At 41.9% G+C, this 19,621-nt stretch overlaps 3 protein-coding genes and 1 pseudogene across 5 annotated transcripts; 2 read left to right on the top strand and 2 right to left on the bottom strand.

Moving 5' to 3' along the window:
* LOC141365605 (uncharacterized) overlaps window positions 1-19,621 on the bottom strand; it is a 251,496-nt pseudogene that overhangs the window by 85,703 nt on the left and 146,172 nt on the right.
* LOC129450169 (heme oxygenase) lies at window positions 2,824-4,830 on the bottom strand. The gene is made up of 7 exons (XM_055212699.2): window positions 4,787-4,830; window positions 4,583-4,626; window positions 4,272-4,383; window positions 3,938-4,153; window positions 3,475-3,747; window positions 3,302-3,392; window positions 2,824-3,218 (listed from the first exon to the last, which is right to left on the bottom strand). Exons 2-7 carry the CDS (start codon window positions 4,615-4,617, stop codon window positions 3,112-3,114), a joined length of 834 nt encoding a protein of 277 aa, XP_055068674.2. The 5' UTR covers window positions 4,618-4,626; window positions 4,787-4,830; the 3' UTR covers window positions 2,824-3,111.
* LOC129450167 (HMG box-containing protein 4) lies at window positions 5,004-12,437 on the top strand. Of its 3 annotated transcripts, none has more exons than XM_055212694.2 (12): window positions 5,004-5,023; window positions 6,404-6,532; window positions 6,607-6,679; window positions 6,751-7,017; window positions 7,208-7,396; window positions 7,466-7,572; window positions 10,831-10,909; window positions 11,161-11,225; window positions 11,325-11,439; window positions 11,515-11,759; window positions 11,899-12,082; window positions 12,164-12,437. In XM_055212694.2, the coding sequence occupies exons 2-12, from the start codon at window positions 6,404-6,406 to the stop codon at window positions 12,178-12,180; spliced, it is 1,470 nt and encodes a 489-aa protein (XP_055068669.2). In that variant the 5' UTR covers window positions 5,004-5,023; the 3' UTR covers window positions 12,181-12,437. The 3 variants fall into 3 exon arrangements, with proteins under 3 accessions (XP_055068669.2, XP_055068670.2, XP_055068668.2); XM_055212695.2 differs by lacking the exon at window positions 5,004-5,023 and adding an exon at window positions 5,677-5,834 and having other exon boundaries at window positions 11,515-11,708; window positions 11,960-12,082; XM_055212693.2 differs by lacking the exon at window positions 5,004-5,023 and adding an exon at window positions 5,677-5,834.
* LOC129450166 (GTPase IMAP family member 8) lies at window positions 12,574-18,034 on the top strand. Its single transcript, XM_055212692.2, has 5 exons — window positions 12,574-12,891; window positions 14,795-15,345; window positions 16,055-16,310; window positions 16,416-16,484; window positions 16,636-18,034. Exons 1-5 carry the CDS (start codon window positions 12,873-12,875, stop codon window positions 17,736-17,738), a joined length of 1,998 nt encoding a protein of 665 aa, XP_055068667.2. The 5' UTR covers window positions 12,574-12,872; the 3' UTR covers window positions 17,739-18,034.

The following is a 19,621-nucleotide window of genomic DNA, read 5'->3' as shown; positions in this document are numbered from 1 at the left end:
ACGGCTAGTATCCTGGGTGACCAGCAGTGGTTTGGGGTGAGTATACCGGGTGCCCAGCAACGGTTTGTGGCGAGTATACTGGGTGACCAGCAATGGTTTGTGGTGAGTATACTGGGTGCCAGCAGCGGTTTGCGGCGAATATACTGGGTGACTAGTAGTGGTTTAGGGCGAGTATACTGGGTGACCAGCAGCATTTTGCGGTGAGTATACTGGGTGCCCAGCAGTGGTTTATGGCGAATATACTGGGTGACCAGCAGTGGTTTGCGGCGAGTATCCTGGGCAACCAGCAGCGGTTTACGGCTAGTATCCTGGGTGACCAGCAGTGGTTTGGGGTGAGTATACTGGGTGCCAGCAGCGGTTTGTGGCGAATATACTGGGTGACTAGTAGTGGTTTACGACGAGTATACTGGGTGAACCGCAGTGGTTTGTAGCGAGTATCCTGGGTGACCAGCAGCATTTTGCGGTGAGTATACCGGGTGACCAGCAGCGGTTTATGCCGAGTATACTGGGTGACCAGCAGTGGTTTGCGGCGAGTATACTGGGTGACCAACAGTGGTTTGCGGCGAGTATACCGGGTGCCCAGCAGTGTTTTATGGGGAGTATACTGGGTGACCAGCAGTGGTTTGCGGCGAGTATACTGGGTGACCAACAGTGGTTTGCGGCGAGTATACTGGGTGACTAACAGTGGTTTGTGGTGAGTATACTGGGTGACTAACAGTGGTTTGTGGTCAGTATACTGGGTGACTAACAGTGGTTTGTGGTGAGTATACTGGGTGACTAACAGTGGTTTGTGGTGAGTATACTGGGTGACCAGCAGGCATTTTGCGGTGGGTATACTGGGTGCCAGCAGCGGTTTGTGGCAAATATACTGGGTGACTAAAAGTGGTTTGTGGAGTATACTGTGATTTTTCCCTCTCACCTTTATAGGCACTCATTCTAGAACAATATCGAAACAATATCCAATCAGAAAGCGAGATGATGGAAGACGGAGCAGTCATGCGCAGCACAAAGTGAATTTGATGCAGAGTAACTTATACAGACCTGATGTTCCCGCTTTCTCCATGACTTCACCCAAACCCTTTTCTTTTTATCCCCTTTAATTTTCTGTGAAAATCATTCCAAACACTTTCGTTGAAATTTCGTCCTGCATATCTTGCACCATGCAGATTTCCTGTGTTCACAGTCGAGACTCTGATTGAAAATCTGTTTGTTTGTGGTGTGCTGTTTTAATGTAAAAAATCTTTTGGTGTGTACCCAGCATAAGTTTTAAACTGGTTTAGCGTTAATCAACATCTAATTAGACCACACCATGGCTAACCCATGAAAGGAGAAAAATGTTCTGCTCTTTCATTAGCTGATTATCTGACAACTAGTGATAGTTAACATTACCATACAGTAAAATTAATGCACATTTCAGATGACCACATATTACTTTATATCGAAGCTTGTTTTTGCACATTATACAAGTGGTGCAGTGTTCAGGAATCATTTCTATAATAATTATTACAAGACCATCATATAATATTAGACACCAGAACCAAAGTGGAGAAGATCATTAATATGCGGGTCTGATAAAAAAGATACAGTGAACAAAATTATAAACGCAACACTTTAATTTTTGCCCCAGTTTTTCAAGGGCTGAACTCAAAGATATCAGAGTTTTTCTATGTACACAAAAGGCCTATTTCTCTTAAATATTGTTTACAAATCTGTATAAATCTCTGTTAGTGAGCACTTCTCCTTTATAATCCATCCACCTCACAGGTGTGACATATAAAGATACTGTTTAAATAGCATAATATTTGCACAGGTGTGCCTTACCCTGCTGATAAGACCAGCATACCAGCAAGACCAGCATATGTTGTGTTTTGGTGCTGGTTTGCTAGTGAAAACCAGCTAAACCAGCACCAGCATTAGCACCAGCTAAACCAGCAACAATCCAGCATTAGCACCAGCATCCCATGCTGGTCATACCAGCATATGTTGTGGTGCTGTTGTGTTTACTTCCTGTCTCCTGAGATATTTTCATTGTCTTGACCCACAATCCTGTGCAGGGGCGGGCACAGGAAATGTAATCGAGTTCAGAAAAAAATGGTAACCAAAAACCGTCTGGATCACAAATTTTGTGTAAATAAAGTTGTTTTCACTTTCTACACCTTTTGATTACATTTCTAGTGAGAAATTAGTATTGTAGTTTAGTTTTTAAATATTCGTTTAGTCTAGTTATCACAAAGGCGCTCTGTTTATAATTCAAACTGAATTCTATTACGCTCCCTATGAATTCTATCTGAATGCGTTTCCCGGACCAGCTTTGTCAGGCTGGGAGGACCAGCGTAAACCACCTTAAACCAGCTACCAGTCTATGCTGGTCCTAGCTGGATTTTTCAGCAGGGTTCCTGCCAGAATATTTCTTACGCTACCATAGCCTAATGCAGGGTTCCTCAAGTCCTACCCTGGTGGGCCGGTGCTCTGCAGAGTTTAGCTCTAACCCTGATTAAACTAACCTACCTGTTATTTTCCAGTGATCATGAAGATATGTATTAGCATGCTCAGGTGTGTTTGATCGAGGTAAACTCTGTAGGGCACTGAACCACAAAGATATATATCAGGGCAACTACCGATTCAATCATCACGCTTTTTAAAGTGGGTATATGGAAATCTGTGACCTTTCTTATTCTGCGTATTACATAGACTACACCTGGGGTTTTCAAACTGGGCTCCAGGAGGTTCTAAGGGGTCCCCAGAAAATTATAGGGAAAAAATGATCTTTTCTCTTTCATTTTTTTGCTACATGTATTAAAGAAACATATGAGAGACCAAACATTTCATCAAATACTAAATCCTCAAATGAGTTTATTACAAAAATATAGTATTCATACAACAAATGCATATGTATATACATTCATACAAAAAGATTCTGAGCATTCAATCCTGGAATGAAATGCATAATAATAAATATAAAACACAGATTAGACATCTGATCTGAATTCATGTACAGTAAAAACACAGTATTTTTTTACTTAAAATACAAAGACATTTAATGATGTGTGTTTTAAATTGATGCATTAAAGTGAGGTTCTATTATACATGTCAACTCTTTATTATGTCTGTTTAAAAGACATAAACCATCCCGACAGCCAGAATCACAAACACACCCAGCAGCGTTCGCACAAACTGTGGGATCAGAGACGAGCTGCTCGATTCAGACACTGGAAGATCTGAGGAGACACAAACATTACACTGAAACATGTCTTCTCTTTGTGTCGTGTTATTTCTGTTTGTGTCTATGTGTATGTCTCACCTGCAGTCGTTGCGTTGTCTTTTTGTTTTGTGTGTCTCTGTCTCATGTTGTTTTCTGTCTCACACACAGAGTTCTGCAGCTCATTAAAAACCTGAGGAGCACAAAATCACTTAACAATTCCCTCTGATGAATAATAAAATGATCATCACTATGAGTACACAATGAAACCTCACCTGAATGTTGAGCTCAAACGCAGTGATGGCCTCCTCCAGGACTCCTCTCCTCTGCTCCTCCGTCAGCTCCACGCTGTTCATACGGCTCCTGTACAGCTGCTTAAAGAGGTTTGGGCTGCTAACCGCAGGAAATGAGAAAAACGACAAGCCCTCTCCGTTCTTCAGTCCCAAAGACTTCTGGGTAATCCGGCCCAGCACCTGGCCACCCGACAGGTCACCCAGGTAGCGCGTGTAAGCGTGGGCTAACAGGTATTCAGGGTGATCTCTGCCCACCTGAAGGAGAAAACATCAACTTTATGAGTTTTATTAATACAGTATGAGATGATAAATATTTTGCAGACTGTATTAAACGTCCTCTTAAAAGGTTTTCGGCTAACCTGATACAGACAGCTAGAGAACCGGATACCAGTCAGTCATTACATATTTATAAACAAGGCTAAACTAGATAGATCTGGTCGTTCACCTTTTTCAGTCTCTGGACGTATCTCAGCGTGGCGGCCGGGACTGTGATCTTCTCTTTCCAGTTTTGACCGTAGAAATACTCCAGGTCTTTCTCGATGGACGGCAGACGTGCCAGCTCCTGTGGGAAGTATATGGGAGCCACGGAGTCGTGCGCGACGTTCCTGTCGAGAGCTTCCTCTAACGCCTCATAAATCTTATAGAGCGAACACAGAAGCATCTGAAAATACAGCAGGACACAAATCAGATACGTTTTTATCAGTCGAGGTCAACATGCATCTATCGCTAAAACTCTCAATAGCTGAGATCGATCTGAATTAAGATAATTGACAGGTTACCTGATATTGTTTTAGGGACACCTGTCCTCTCTGGTAGCTCAGCATCAGTTCAGTGTTTTCTGCTCTTGTGTGACTGTCTTTAGTGACGGCTTTAATCTGTTCAGACAGATCACTTCAAGGAAACACACACAAACATAATCACCACTCAATCCTTCAACTGCGACAACTACCCGTTCAATCATTATTATTCACTGTCTGTCTGTCACTGTCACATTTCAATCGTCTGTCTGTTGATGTTGTTGTGCTAAACATCTCTTGAGTTATCCTTTAAATGAATCAAATTTAAGGACAGAAGAGTTCGAGGGATTCACCTGTCTGTGATCGGCTGTGTCAGGGTTTTTTCCATTGTATTTCTCTGAGCAAAAACAAAAACACAACCTGTGACTTTAAACACATATCATTGGAATTTCTAAAGAATTAAAGAATCCACTGTGATAAACATAAAACGCAGCTGACAGTAAAAATATCTCTGTTCTAAAAGCTTAAAAATGAAGATAGACAAAAGATTTACTCACTCTGTTTATCAAAGATCTCAGCAGATGAACGTTTCTGATGTCTGATACTGAATGATCTGACGGGAGTGATCTTCTCTATATATACTCTCTCTCTCTCTCTCTCTCTCTCTCTCTCTCTTTCACACAAAGACACAATGAGTGAGTGAGACAGGAAAACAGCAGCAGATCACAGGACAATGGGAGGAGGAGGAGGTCCACAGCTAAACATGACTCAACACATGGAGCTCATAGGACGAGGTGTGATGTTGAAAACATGACTCTGAAAGAATTTCATCACGTGATCTCGAGTGCATATGTGGAAATCCACCGTCCTTTCATATATCTGATCTCAGAAATCTGATATTTAACTCAAACCATCTGGCATTTGATAATTCGACTTTAAATCTCATAACTCTCAAAAACTTTTTATTTTACTGCGAATTCATGTTAAATATCTGATAAGAGCTCGCGGATGTATACCGCAGGTTAATGTTTATTGTGTAAATGTTGTGCGTTGTGTGTGATTTGTAGTGTGTTTGATTTGTTGTGTGCGTGTGTGCGATAACAGAAAAGCATAAGCGTGACTCAGCGTGAACGCGCTAACCATGAGCCAGCAGAACGCGCTCGGTAAACATGACTCAGACAACAATCTGAAGGTTTTTGTTTGTACTGCGTGTGAATACTGACACGAATAAATATATACTGGAGAAATGTGTTCAAATACGCAACTTAAACGCTGTTTACGTTCCTGAATATGTAGTTAATATTACTATAATACAGATATAGTTTTCGTTTTAATTACGGAACGCATTAGCAGACACAAAAAAAATAGGAAGAATAAGAAGAAAAACAACAGACACAATAGCTGAAAACTGCAGGACATAAATCTGTTGACTTGTATCGCGTTCCTGCCTGGGTTTGGTAGATTACCGTGACGCTACAATACACCGCCAGACCGCTAGAGGCGCTGACGTGCGCCATGACGTCACGGCGCGCCAAGTTACAATCCGGTGAGTAACTGACGCGCACGGCCAAGATGACGATAAGAGGGATTTAATGTTTTATAAAGGTAATGAAACGCATTTGCTTTAGTGAATGAACATACAGTTCATCAATATTATACATACGAACATATGACGTCATTCTGTTCCCCAGAGAAACGGCGTTTAGTTTGTATGGATTATACACTGACTGATATATAAGTTTAGCCGGCTAGCGTGTTAGCAGCTATAAACAATACACGTATAAACACTCACTCATACAAATACACACGATTATATTTAAATAGACACACTGAACCATGGCTTAACTACAAATAAAATAACATGGTTATTACAGTTAAACTTTATTTTACTACATTTAATAAAATCACTTTAACTGTAATAAAACATTTTCATGACATTTGTATACTTCACACGTTTATATTTCAAAGTCTATTTAATATTGTTAAAATCCTCTGACTTTATTTGCAGTAGTACTTCATCCATCACCATAACTTAATCACACCTTAATGTTTCTTACTATTGTATTATTGTATGTTTCTTGTTTTATGTATAATGCTTTGGCAATATTGTAAGTGACACAATCATGACAATAAAGCTCCTTTAAGTTGACGTAAACACGGGTGTATTTGTGTAGATGGAGAGTGAGGTGAGTCTGGTCGCGGGTCGGAGTCAGAGAGAGAAGAGAAGATCTTACAAAGATCTGCTGAGAGAAGAAGAGATCATTGACGCAGAGGTCAGGAAGTCCTCGAAGAAACAACTAAAGGTACTGACATCATCATCATCATCATATAAATCATCTGCTCTCATCAAACAGAAACTGAACTGTGCTCTTCACAGGACTCTCACGGCTTTTACACAAGCAGCGATATTCACAAGAAGAAAATCAAACATGAAGAACATTTTTACAAAGGTACGTCACGTCTGTGTTTGTGTGTGTTATTGTTAAATGTGTGTTGGGTTGTTAACGTGTCTCTCATGTAGACCACAGCTCTGGATCTCACCACAAAAAGCAGAAACGGTCTTCAGAGAGTCACCGGTCGCATCTGTTGTCTCCTGACCCGTCGGGTTCTCCTCAGACGACCATGACAGCCATGGGTCTCCTGCAGGCCATCACCTCCCCGACAGCCGTGGGCTCCGAAGCGCCGCGTCCCTCCTTCTCCCCATCGAAGGAGCGCAGGAAAGACCCCTCCTCATCCAGGAAGCAGCCGCAGGTGGTGCCCGTGGTGGGCGAGGAGGTGGAGTTGGAAGGTGGGGGTGATGTTTTCTTACACCTGTCAGGTTTAGAGAGAGCAAAAGTTTGTCTGCGGTTTATGTGAACCGTTTTCCCCGGTCTACACCAGAGAGTTGTGATGACATCATCTCTGGTGCCATCAACCCATCTGCCAGCTGTGTGGAGTCTCATGTTGTTGTTGTGTTTGATTGATGTGGTGATTGTCAGGTCATTACGGTGGATGTCACGATGTTGCGGCCGACAGCAGCGGATCATCGTCCGCCGACGGCAGCGGATGCGGGAAACTTACGATCCACGAATCTTTGTCTCACAATAAGAAGAAAAAGAAAAGCAAGAAGAGTAAGAAAAAGAAAGACAGACATCGTGAGAAGAAACACAGCAGTAAAACAGCAGCAGGTACGTCATCGGCACGGCTGTGAGTCTGAATGTCACTGCTCCATTTTCATCTTTCACCTCTTGTCTTAGCCAATGGCAGCGCAGAATGGAGTGCACACAGTGGGGGTCATCACAGGCGTGAGGAGAAGAAGAAGAAGAAGAGAGAGGAAGGAGGCAAACGAAAGAGCAAAGACAAGGTGATGAGAGAGAGCAAAAGTTGAATCTGATGATGCCACAAATCATGCAGTTAGCTAATGTTATGAAGTCATTTGAATCATTGGATAAAACGCTTTGGTAAAGTGTGTCTGGCAGAGTACTAGAATACACTTTTAGCCAATCAGCAGCAAGGGGCGTGTCTACTAATGATGGGGAGGATAGAGCGCTTGGATCTCGGTTAAATCTTTGAGCCTGCAACATGTGCATGCGCTCTATGTCTCTGTTTCCAGGCGTTTGTCTGCTGGTGCACCTTCTGCGTGAAGAGATTTTTTCAGCTTTTGCATAGGGATGCCCTGAAAGGAAAATTCTTGGCTGAAGCCGAATAAAATGAAGATGTTTTTTTTTTCATTTTGCTAATTTCCACACCATTGCACAAGTAACATTCAGAATAGTATATTTATTTCACTTTATTTAACAATGAACATTTTTTTAGCAATTCAGCAGTCATTATAGGGCCTTTAACACCTGGTCACTTCTCTGATCAGATAGATATCTGACTTGTTAAAACATTCGACCACATAACTGAGTCTTGGCTAAATGGATATTAATCTGATCTTCTATTCCCTCGCAATATACAAATAACCTAACCCTAACCCTTCATTACTCTGCCTTAAGAAACTTACAGTGATAAATGAGTGGTGTTGCATGTTAAAGGAATAGTCTACTCATTTTCAATATTAAAATATGTTATTACCTTAACTAAGAATTGTTGATACATCCCTCTATCATCTGTGTGCGTGCAGGTAAGCGCTGGAGCGCGCTGCGACGCTTCGATAGCATTCAGCTTAGCCCCATTCATTCAATGGTACCATTTAGAGTTAAAGTTAGAAGTGACCAAACACATCAACGTTTTTCCTATTTAAGACGAGTCAGCGTGTTTGTCATTGTAGGACTTTACTGGTTTTAGGAAGCTTTATTATGCGCTGCAGTTGCTCTATGTCATGAGATGAAGGGCTAAAGTCTCTCGTTCTCTGTGCTTGTGCATTCAGCAGATAACCAGGATCGCCCTGCCGTGTCTTTCTCATACGGTGCATGGTGTTCAGGATGTCTTTAAATGAAACTTGTAGTGCTGTATGATCTTTCTCTGACACTTTACAATGCTTTCACTAACATGTTTGCTGCATTTGCGTGTCTCTCACTCTGTGCTGGTTAGATTATATTAGATCATGTCATCTTGTCAACCAAACACTGAAAATGATAATTTTTTGTTGCTATTTTTGGCTGAATCATTTCGGTTGGCAAAAATTTGGTGCATCCCTACTTTTGGAATTTATTTTATAGCTGGACACATCAATCTTTAACTAAGATATCAGCAGAACTCTGGTGATGTTTATGTGCCTTAGTTAGCAGTTGTTAACTCCACTCAGTGACTCTGTGTCAAACAGACCAGACTTTATGGGTTAAATATACTCTGGTACAGTGCACATAGTGTTGCAGTACCACACGTGAAGTCGCTGAGCTCTTCAGATCAACTCATTGTGTTTGATTTTGTCCAAACGCAGTATCAGGTGACTGAAACTAAACTTTTTAAAAAATCCGCTAGGGTGAAGTTTTTTACAAACTCTGGTTACAGCGTTGTCGTGTAGCCGGGGAAAGCCTGTGGCGTGCTCAGGGGAAACTGCAATGGCTTCTGGCTTTACGGTTAGAGATATATCGCCATCTGCTGGTTTGGCATGCTATTGACAGTGCTTCATACCAGGAGATTTTTTTCTAACAGAGGAGGGAAAACTTTCCACCTGTGCTGAATGTTAGGAGCATGAGTACTACTGGTGTACTATCAGAGATCTTTAAGAAATGAATGTAGGACCCTGAGATGGTGTAGATCAGGTGTCTCCAACCCTGCTCCTGGTATTAAGCCACCATCCTTCAGATTTTAGCTGAAACAGCTAATGGAGGTGTTTGATAATTACAGACAGGTGTGTTGGAGCTGAAGTCTGCAGGACACATGATCGGTGCAAGAAAAGCAGGGTTGTTTTCTTTGCCAGAATTCATTTTCTATTAAACACATTCTACTATTATTAGTATTACCTCTGAATCTGTGAGAAACCATTTTCAGTTGATACTTTCAATTTTTTTTAATCAAGTTAATCCATACATATTTCTAAGAATTGTTGTTGAAATTAATTTGAATCTTTTCTAGTCTTACGTTATATAATCAGACTTTATTCTCGCCATGATAATAGCCATATAAGCTGACTTTGTGTTTAAAAGAAAAGAAAGAAAGCACTTGAAATGATTTCAGCCTTTGTCTTGTGTCTGAGTAACATTATCTCTCTGTAGACATCGCTGCCATGACCAACCGCATGTGAATTGTGTTTATACGAGTAGCCTAGTAGAGTAAACTCATTAAACCACCAATATATATAAGTCAGGTTTCTGTTATCTGTGATCAGTTCATTAATAATAATCCACCGTAAGTGTGATCAATCTAATGTTTATGAGCTTTAGAAATATTTTTTGCTCATTTCTTTTGTGCTTAGATTTATTGTTTGATGTCAGTGTTCAGTGAGCAGACAGTCTGTAAGAAATAAAGCACACACACAGATACACACCACAAGATAATCGGGCTGATTTTCCCCCTTATGACAATCCTCGGTAAAGTCCCAATCATCTACATTTATGAACCGATTATCTTATCAGATTTTACTGTGGTTGCGTGGCATACGTCAGAGGCGCTCTGATCGAAATCGTAAATATTGAACATTATCAGAAATCTTTGTTATGTGTGGGGGAAACCCTGAGGACAAACGCACACACACACGCTGTAGATTGTCACGTGAAACAAAAGATACCCAATCAGAAAGCGAGCTGATAAAACAACTTAACAACTACATGGAGCAGCAGGCACAGTCGTAAAGCAGTTCATTGTATTAATGACATTTATTTTTGCTCATTGTTCGCCATGTTTGTTTAATGTGAAGTCACTTTTGGCCGCAAGAAACATCACGAGATCTCCACGAGATTTCCTGTGTTCTCAGCTGAGACTTGAGCGGTGTTTGTGAAGTTAATCTGATGGTGTGCTGTCATGAACACACACTATAGGAACAAACATTTTAAATCATTGATTCTTTTTCATCATGTTTGTGGTCTCACATTTTAAAAATCTGATTTAATAAATCTTGGCCCTAGCTTTATTTAGTAGACGACAACAATAGCTGTTATTTAAGATTTCACTTCCAGTACTCATGAATCTGTGTGAAGCGTTAATCTTTCATGGTTTCGCTCTCGCTGTCTTTCAGAAAAAGAAGGTTTTGACAGCATATCAGATCTTTTATAAGGAGTACAGAAACAGCATTCTGGAGGAGGAGCCAGGACTCGGTAAGTCTGTCTGTCATCCATTATAATCTCACCTGGACAAATGACTTATAACCAGAGAAGTCAGATAGAGTATCAGTGTCATGTGCAGTTTAATTGCATAGCCTTTCTAACAAATTAGCATTGTATGAGAGATACACAGCAGTACATGTCATGTTCATATATGGGATGAAATATAAAGGATATATGGTATTTTTATAAAGTAAATGTTTATTGTATCAGACTGTAAAGTGTCTGTCGTGTTGTCCATTCAGACTTCGGAGACTTGAGTAAGCGGCTGGCTGATGCTTGGAAGCAGCTTCCAGAAGGAGACAAACAGGTGCCCATCATCATCATCATCATCATCATCATTAGTCATGATGACACACGTGTGTAAGGTGCTGCTGTTCTGTTCTGCTCACACTTTGGTGGTTCTCAGGTGTGGCGAGAGAGATCCGACTATCTTCAGCGGAAACAGATGAAATCAGACGCCATCAAACACGTCAAACAGCATCAAACGTCTCGACAGCCGAAAGACAGCGGCAAGCCTAAAGGTCAGTAACCTGACAGTTCACATGGATCCTAGCGATGCTGCGTTGATGTTTGATGAGGTCATCATCCACCTGCAGAAGGAGTCAGTGTGCAGAAGAGACATGAAACAGCAGTCGATTCGCTCCAGAACGGATCAGCGTTATTGCCTGCAAACACGCCGACGCTTTCCTCTCTCAGAGACCCTGATGTGGATCCAATCGATGCTGCCGCTCACCTGCACCTGCTGGGCGAATCGCTGTCTCTGATTGGCCGTAGACTACAGGAGACGGAGGTAAATGACTCGTGTACATTCACTCGCACTCACGTCTCGTCTGTCCGGCTGGTGAGTTTTTATGTTTACTGGTAAAGTTTGTTTTGATGGGATCAGATTTCCTAGTAACGCTCATACCAACCTGTGAGTTAAAAGAAAGAGTTAGTCTGAACATGTTGTCCTCTTTGATCTTTACGTGTAATGAATGCAGAGAGTAACCGGAGACGGTGTCAGGGCCTCAAAACCATCACATTATTGTGTGTCTCATGTAGGGGATGGTGACAGTATCTGGTTCTCTGTCGGTTCTCTTGGACTCGGTTCTCTGTGCTTTGGGTCCTTTGGTCTGTCTGACCACACAGGTCTCAGAGCTCAACGGATGTCCACATCATCTGCTGGTACTGATTCTTTGATGGATTATTATAAACATGAGTTGAGTGAAATGATTTAATTCTGACCTTGAATCTGTCTGTTATCAGTCAAACACTCTAGATAACATTGCCTACGTGATGCCGGGTTTATAACGGAGACGCATCGGTCCTGATGGTGCTGCTCTACTGGCCGATGAAATCATCCCTACATCAAGAAAAGACTCAAATGCAGTTTTGCACTGGACAAATCCACAGACACTTCAACTTGTAACCTGCTCCTTAAACAAACAACGCTCCATTTTTAGCTTTGTCTTTGATTTTATATTTCTGTTGTGTTTTTCTCCAATAAAGCTGAATTTTAATATGCTCTTTTAACTCTGAATCAGTCTGTTTGTTGTGGATTGTGTTTGGTTTGTTGTGTCATCACTCGCTTCCCTATATGATGACGCTTATTTGTGTTTCATGATGGAATGTTCTGCTGAATTTCTGGTGAAAAGTCCACATTTATCACATATCAGATCTTTAGTATGCATGCAGACCGTCTACAGCACAGGTGTGTGTGTGTGTGTGTGTGTGTGTGTGTGTGTGTGTGTGTGTGTGTGTGATCAGCTCAGGTGAAACTGACACACCTTCAGCGGTCTGCAGGATTTTTGTTGTGGGTGCGGCTGCATTAGTGTGATTCAGATGCATGGATTGTGGTTCCTCCACCCAGCACTGATCCGAATGACAGCAGGTTGTACTGTGAGGACGTGCGGTGACTGACAGCGTGAGAGGATCACTCACTTCAGACACATACAGACATCTCTCCAACAGCACCATGGATTTCTCTTCTCATGGTAAAATTATAACATGTCTTAATACTGATGTGAGTTTATGTGCTGGTGAGGTTATGATGATGATGTTGTCATGTTTAATGAAGAACTGTGTTTTAGAAATGTGATGTCAGAATTACAGCTTCAGGTGTGTGATGTCTTTAGATGTCATAAATCCACAAACAGAGGAATAATTTGATATATTTCAGTGATTAATCTGGTGAAATAATGAGTTCTTGTATGTGCGTGAGTGTGTTTGAATGTTGTTGAACTGGACTGACTGGTGTCTTGTGTGTGTTTTTATTAGATGTCACAGAACAATAAATCCTAAACCTCAGACAGAACAGACTAGAGTTTATATATAAATGAATGAATGACATCATCTTCACGTTGACTTCAATTTTCTCCTAAAATCTGTGTTGGTCTTTATCTATATGTGTCAGTGCATGATCAGAAAATGATGTTAATGTGTTAATATTATTTCTGACTGTGTTATTTTAAATCAATTGGAATAAAACAAAATTTCAACATCATTCTTACTAAATTATGTGGTTAAAAACAGACGGTGTGTTAAATGTAGCTGGAATCGACTAAATTAGAGAAAAATACATTTTTTATATTTGTGCATTTGTCAGATGCTTTGATCTAAAGTGATTAACAATGAATGATATGGTTTACATTTTATCTTTATGTTTTGAACCCATGAGCAGTGTTTGGGAAGTTACTTTTGAAAGTAATGCATTATCATATTAAAGCAACACTATGTAGTTTTTTTTACCTTTTTAAATAATGTCTCTAAAATTATTTCAGTGATAGAACAACTTTTAACTGGACAAATTGTACTGTTGCTGCAACCTGAGCAGCCTCCTAGCTGCTACAAGCACACAGCCCCGCCCTTCCCCCTACCTGCAGAAGAGTGTCTGATACCAGGCACTGTTGCGCTTTTCAACCACAAGTGGGAGCTCATTTTAAAGTCATATTTTTACATGGAAACTACATAGTGTTGCTTTAAGTTACCCCCCAAAATAGTAACGAATTCCGTTACTTAGTTACTTTTCATGGAAGGTAATGCTTAAGTTACTTTGCGTTACTTTTTCTTACTTGTCTGAGGCTTGATCTCTTTCAGGCCTTGTAGGTGTTTTTTATGACGGAGAAGTTCAGAATTCAGAAATTGCATATTTCCGTCGCAAAAATGTCAAGCTCAGCCCTGCCATCTCCGTTTCTGACTTAAACTGTTCCCACTCAGCGGGACGCAGTGTGTGTAATTCTCCGTTAATATGTAAGGAATAATTCACGACACCGCAGGTGTGCATTATTTTCTTATGATTCAAAGGACCAGATTCGATTATTCCTCTTATTATACCATGGTTAACAAAAACACCTCTCTGGTGCCTATTTTTAAGACATTTGACAGGTTAGGTGTTCGATAAATTAATTGAACTGAAAACTAACTCGCATTACTTTTTTTAAAAAGTGACTCAAATATTAATGTGTACATTTATTAATTATTGCGTTACTTTACTCGTTACTTCAGAGAAGTAATATTATTACATAATGCAAGTTACTTGTAATGAGTTACCCCCAACACTGCCCATGAGCATTTAAGCTTCTTGAGCATTCTTTGCAAAAAAATGACTTTCCTACTTTATCTTGTTTTCAGTGACTAGACTTGTTTTCTTAGGTCATTTTGCTTATCAAGAAAATGCATCATTTTTTGCCGTGTTTAACGTTGTTCTAGGTCAATCTTGTATCAGAAAATGAAAGCTCAATGAAGTGAATGTATTTTCTGTGAGCTGCTCGGTTTCATTGCAGCAGATAAACACAGAATGAGATTCTTCAGACTGAATTCCTGTGATGTCTTAAATGTTTAGTGAGAAACAATGACGGAGCGTCAATCTGAATGTCATTTGAACTTTTCCTCTTTCAGTTTCTTCTCTGGAGAAGAGGAACGGTTCTGAGCTCTGTCTGGTTTTGGTGGGCAGCATCAGCTGTGGAAAGACCCTCACAGCAGACACGCTGTTGGGTCAGAGTTCAACTCAGAGACCCTCAGGTTCTTCACGCGAGTGTCAGGTACGGCGAGGGCTGTCCGAAGGCCGGCGTTTGAGCGTGGTGGAGACCCCTCGCTGGTACTGGAGAGGCGGGCAGGTGGAGGACGACATTCGGGCGGAGACACGACGGGCCCTCGACCCGAGCATCCCGGGGCCCCGCGTCTTCCTCATACTGATTCCAGTCAACGAGTTTACCGAGATGGAGCAGCGGATTCCGGATCAGCTGGAGCAAATATTCGGCCCGTCGGTGCTGAGTCACACGCTGGTGCTGCTCACCTGTGGAGATTACCTGGCGAGTCGCGGTCTGGAGCAGTACCTGAGTCGGGAGGCGGCGCTTCGGGAGGTGGTGAGGAGGTGTGGCGGCCGCTGTCGTGTGATCAATAACCGCAAACCTCAGGACAGGCAGCAGGTTGTCACGCTTCTGGAGGAGGTGAGTCGGACTCTGCGCAGACTGAACGCTGTATGAGATCATCAGTGTACCTCGAGCACACTTCTCATGCATTCATGCTGTGGTTTTAACTGTGAAATGTTTGTTCAAACTGGGTTCAAAAGTCATGAATCTGAAATTTCCATACGTAGTTTTCTTCTAAAAATGTGTGGAGTTGGCTAGCCATGACTTTTAGTATTTTAGAAAGAAACAGGAGGTTTTTGAAATTGGTCTAAAATGATTTAGCTCTCCCTGTTCAAGGTCATACTTGTGCTGCTCAATTATGGGCAAAATCATTGCGATTATTTAACACGATTAGTCAGCAGGCATATGACCGCCCTTCAACATTGAAATAATGTCAGTTCTTGTTTCAACGTTGATACAACAGTTAATCCTAAACGGTTGCAAAAGGTTAATAAAACATTTAAACGGCGAATCAACGTTGAAATGCCTGCTGGGCAGTGACTTTGAAAACATGTATTTATTTAACCGTTTCTTTAAGTAAGTGTTGCAGACTACACATGTCAAAGCAGTAGTGTCTTTAAAGTTTCAAACACATCGGTCCAACAGCACACAATTTATATTTTAATTGCACAATAATTGTTTTACCACAATTATCTTGTTTTTGTAATTGTTTGAATTAAAAATGATTAATTGCACCACACAATATCCATTTCCTTATTATACATCAATGATTTGAACGGTTGTTCAGGTGGAGCAGATGATCCTGATGAATGAAGGATTCAAAGAGATTCAGGAGCCTGTAAGAGATCAAATGGTGGAGAAAAGCTGGAGAGGATTCACAGATCAACGGACACAAATCAGTAGAGAGGAAACAGAAACCGATGCCATGATTGAGACTCGATTGGTCAACGGACTTTACTCACAACAACGACAATATGAGTTTGAGGAAACAAACTTCAAGCATTCACCACTGGAGAGAAGCTCAAGTTTCAAACTCACCAAAGGTGCTGAAAACTTTGACAGAAACTAAAGCGAAATATTAAAAGTTCAAATTTGTCAAATTAATAAAAAATGTCTTTTAAATGTGAATGATGTGTTTGTAACTCAAGAGGGCGCCATTCTCAGTAACATGCTGGAGGTGTCAGATGATCAAAACAATCAGAGCTACGTCAACACCAGTGAGTGAGATTCATGTCTATGGGACTTTTCTCCATTTCATTATCTGTTAGGCCAAAAGCTTTTTATTTAATGATCTGATCATCATTCATCTACGTCTGTGAATTTCCGCTATGCTTGTGTAACATTGATGTTTTGTCTTTAATGTTCCAGTTCATCACAGTATTGGGAAGGTTTTGGATGGCAGTGAAACAATCTCATCTACGTCAACATCAACCTGGTCCTCCTCTGATCTTCTGAACGATTCTTCACTCCCTGAGCTGAGGATAGTCCTGTTGGGTCGCCGCGGTTCTGGGAAGAGTGAGGCCGGGAACCTCATTCTGGGCTGCGAGGTCTTCGACGCAGACGAAGTCACGCCGACCTCTCAGCAGTGCGTGAAAAGTCGAGCTGTTGTGCAGGACCATCAGGTGTCTGTGGTCCACACGCCAGACTGGTTCGATTCAGAGAGATCTCCTGAGGAGGTGAAAAGCCAGATCTCCTCTTGCGTGGCTCTGTGTGCCCCGGGCCCTCACGTGTTCCTGCTGTGCATCCCCGTCAACCGACCCGGACACTCCGAGCTGCCGGCCCTGCGTGCGCTAGAGGAAGTTTTCGGCCCTGACGCCATTCGACGGCACACCGTCGTCCTCTTTACACGCTCCGAACTGCTGCAGGGAGTCTCGGGTGTAGAAGGGGTGGAGGGGTACATCGCCTCCAAGCAGCCAGAGATGCTGGAGCTCGTGCAGAAATGCGGGGACCGCTACCATGTGCTGCAGCGAGGGGACAGGGGCGGCTTGACGGAGCTGCTGGACAAAGTTCGACAAACAGTGAGAGAGAGCGGAGGCGATTACTACAGCTGCTCGCTGTACCCTGAGGCCGGCAGCCACGTCCAGCGGAGACAGGAGGAGATCTCTGCCACTTGGAGGGAAAGACAGCGAGACAAAGAAGACAGGAAGAACTCGACTTTTTCTCTGCACGCTCTGAATGAGGAAGAGGAGGAGGAGCAGCAGCTTGTGGCCGGAGCAGAGAAAAATGTTCGTCTGGACTCCGCGGCGCTCCTCTCCTCTTGCGCCAAACCTCCTTCAGTGCTCCGTTCCATCATGGGGGCGGCGGGTTCGGGTGCGAAGCGTGTGCCGAAGGAGCTTGCTGTGGGAGCTCTGGTGGGAGCGGCGCTGGGTGTGTTTCTCGCAGGAATTGTAGGAGGCGCTGTGGGAGCAGCGCTGGGTTCTGTAGTCAGCGAGATCGGAAGGCGGAAATACGGTAAACATAAAATAGAGTAAAAGATATTGGGTGAAGCATGAACTGGGTGCTGATGGTTTTGTGAACCATCTGTGGATGTCTGGACAGAGATTCGCTCTCTGAAATAACTGTGAACTTTTTAGGTCTGGATGTTCATCATGTATGAATCATGTATGATATAAACAGTGTGTACAGAGGAAAAACTATACATTGTATTTATCTTATTGGTCTTGATAAACTCGAGACAAACAGCCGAAATGAACTGATCAACCGTGACATGCATTTAAAACATCACACCTAAGTGTTTCATGCTGCAATAAAATTGTGATGTTAAAAAGCTGTGGTTTCTATAATGATTCACACAGATAATGGGCTTCATTTATAAAATGCAACGTAGAAAACATCCTAAATTTGATCTTACGATCATGTCTCAAAAGTGCGTACGTTTGTTCATAAAACAAACCTGTGCACAAAAAATTAGCATAAAGATGTGAAATCTATAAATAAAAATTATCTTAAACTTGTGCGCAGCTAAGCAGTTTCAGATTTCCGCCTTTAAACGATGCCCAATTAATGTCGTCAACATATAAAGAGCGCCTGTCAAAGTTCAAATCCTTTTCCAGCAGCAAGATTTCCAAAAACCTGCAGCAATCGGACAAGAAAAAGTCTGTATGTATGTCTGGACCCTGACGTGGTGCCAAGCACTTCATCACGTCGAAGACAGTTTTTATAAATGTGGACTTTGCTCTGGATTTCTGCGTACGCGCGCTTTACCATCAAATCTGTGTGTACGCACGCTTTATAAATGAGGCCCCAGATGTGACGCTAACCACATCAAAGAATTTTTTGAAAACCAAAGAGGATTTTTGCGTACGCACAGATTTGATCGTACAGTGTCCATACGCAAAAATCCATGGCCAAATCTTTATACGCTTTATAAATGAGGCCCATTGTGTCTGTAATATGTGAACATCTATTTTAAACTTTTGACACTTGTATAATCATGTTTTCTTCTAACAGCTTTAATTAAAAATGTATTAACCACAAAAGATGTTTTAATGTTTCAATTCATTTTATGATACAAATACAACATCTGATCAACTTTTGTCCACTAGTTGAATTAAAGGCACTGTCGTGTATTGCCAAGTAAGTTAATGTGCGTTTACAAGAAAATTGTCTTTATGTATTGAGGTGCATAACAATGACAGTAAAGTTAAATCAGGTAAAAAATCAAAAGACATTTACTGTATAGGCTATTAGTGCAGTATGTGCAAGTGAGGGATTTACATGACAAGAAAAATGACCAAGAAGTCGGGTTTTAGTGTCGCGTGAGTTTGTTATGTGTGCGTGACCACAGGAAGTGCTCAGTGTTGGATGTCGTAACCGTAGTAACTACTGCTGTTATGATGAAACTATGCAGGTGTGTTTGTGTGTATGTGGTTTTTATCTCGTTGCTTCACTCCAGGCCTCACTGTGACCCGCGAATAACGCGTTGTCGCACGCGTCGGGTCCTGAATTACAGTTACGCAAGTTTCCCTTTCGGCCACGCGGTCTCCGTGTAGAGGGGCAGGTTTTGACTTTTTCCCACCTCTGTGTGTAACTGTGTCGGCTGTCTCAGGAAGCTGCTTGGCCAGCGATGACACAGCATCAACTGTAGGTGTTTCCTGACAGAATGAGAGTCATGCAGTAAAACCTCATCAGATATCCACAGACGAACTCCCTTGACCTCTGACCTCACGTAACCACAGCTGCAGTGGGACAAACAGGCGATTTTCCAGCACGTTCCCATTCTCACGGTTCTGGTGTGGACCCGGACGGATCTTCCTAACACACCATTTTCCTTTTCTCCCTTTCAAACACTCGGCACTGCACTGCAGAATGAAAAATGTTTCTCGGAAAAAGCAAACCTCGGATGGAGAGACAG

This window comes from Misgurnus anguillicaudatus, chromosome 8 (assembly GCF_027580225.2).
Source record: "Misgurnus anguillicaudatus chromosome 8, ASM2758022v2, whole genome shotgun sequence".
Classification (NCBI taxonomy): domain Eukaryota; kingdom Metazoa; phylum Chordata; class Actinopteri; order Cypriniformes; family Cobitidae; genus Misgurnus; species Misgurnus anguillicaudatus.
This window is presented reverse-complemented; position numbering and strand designations above follow the sequence as displayed.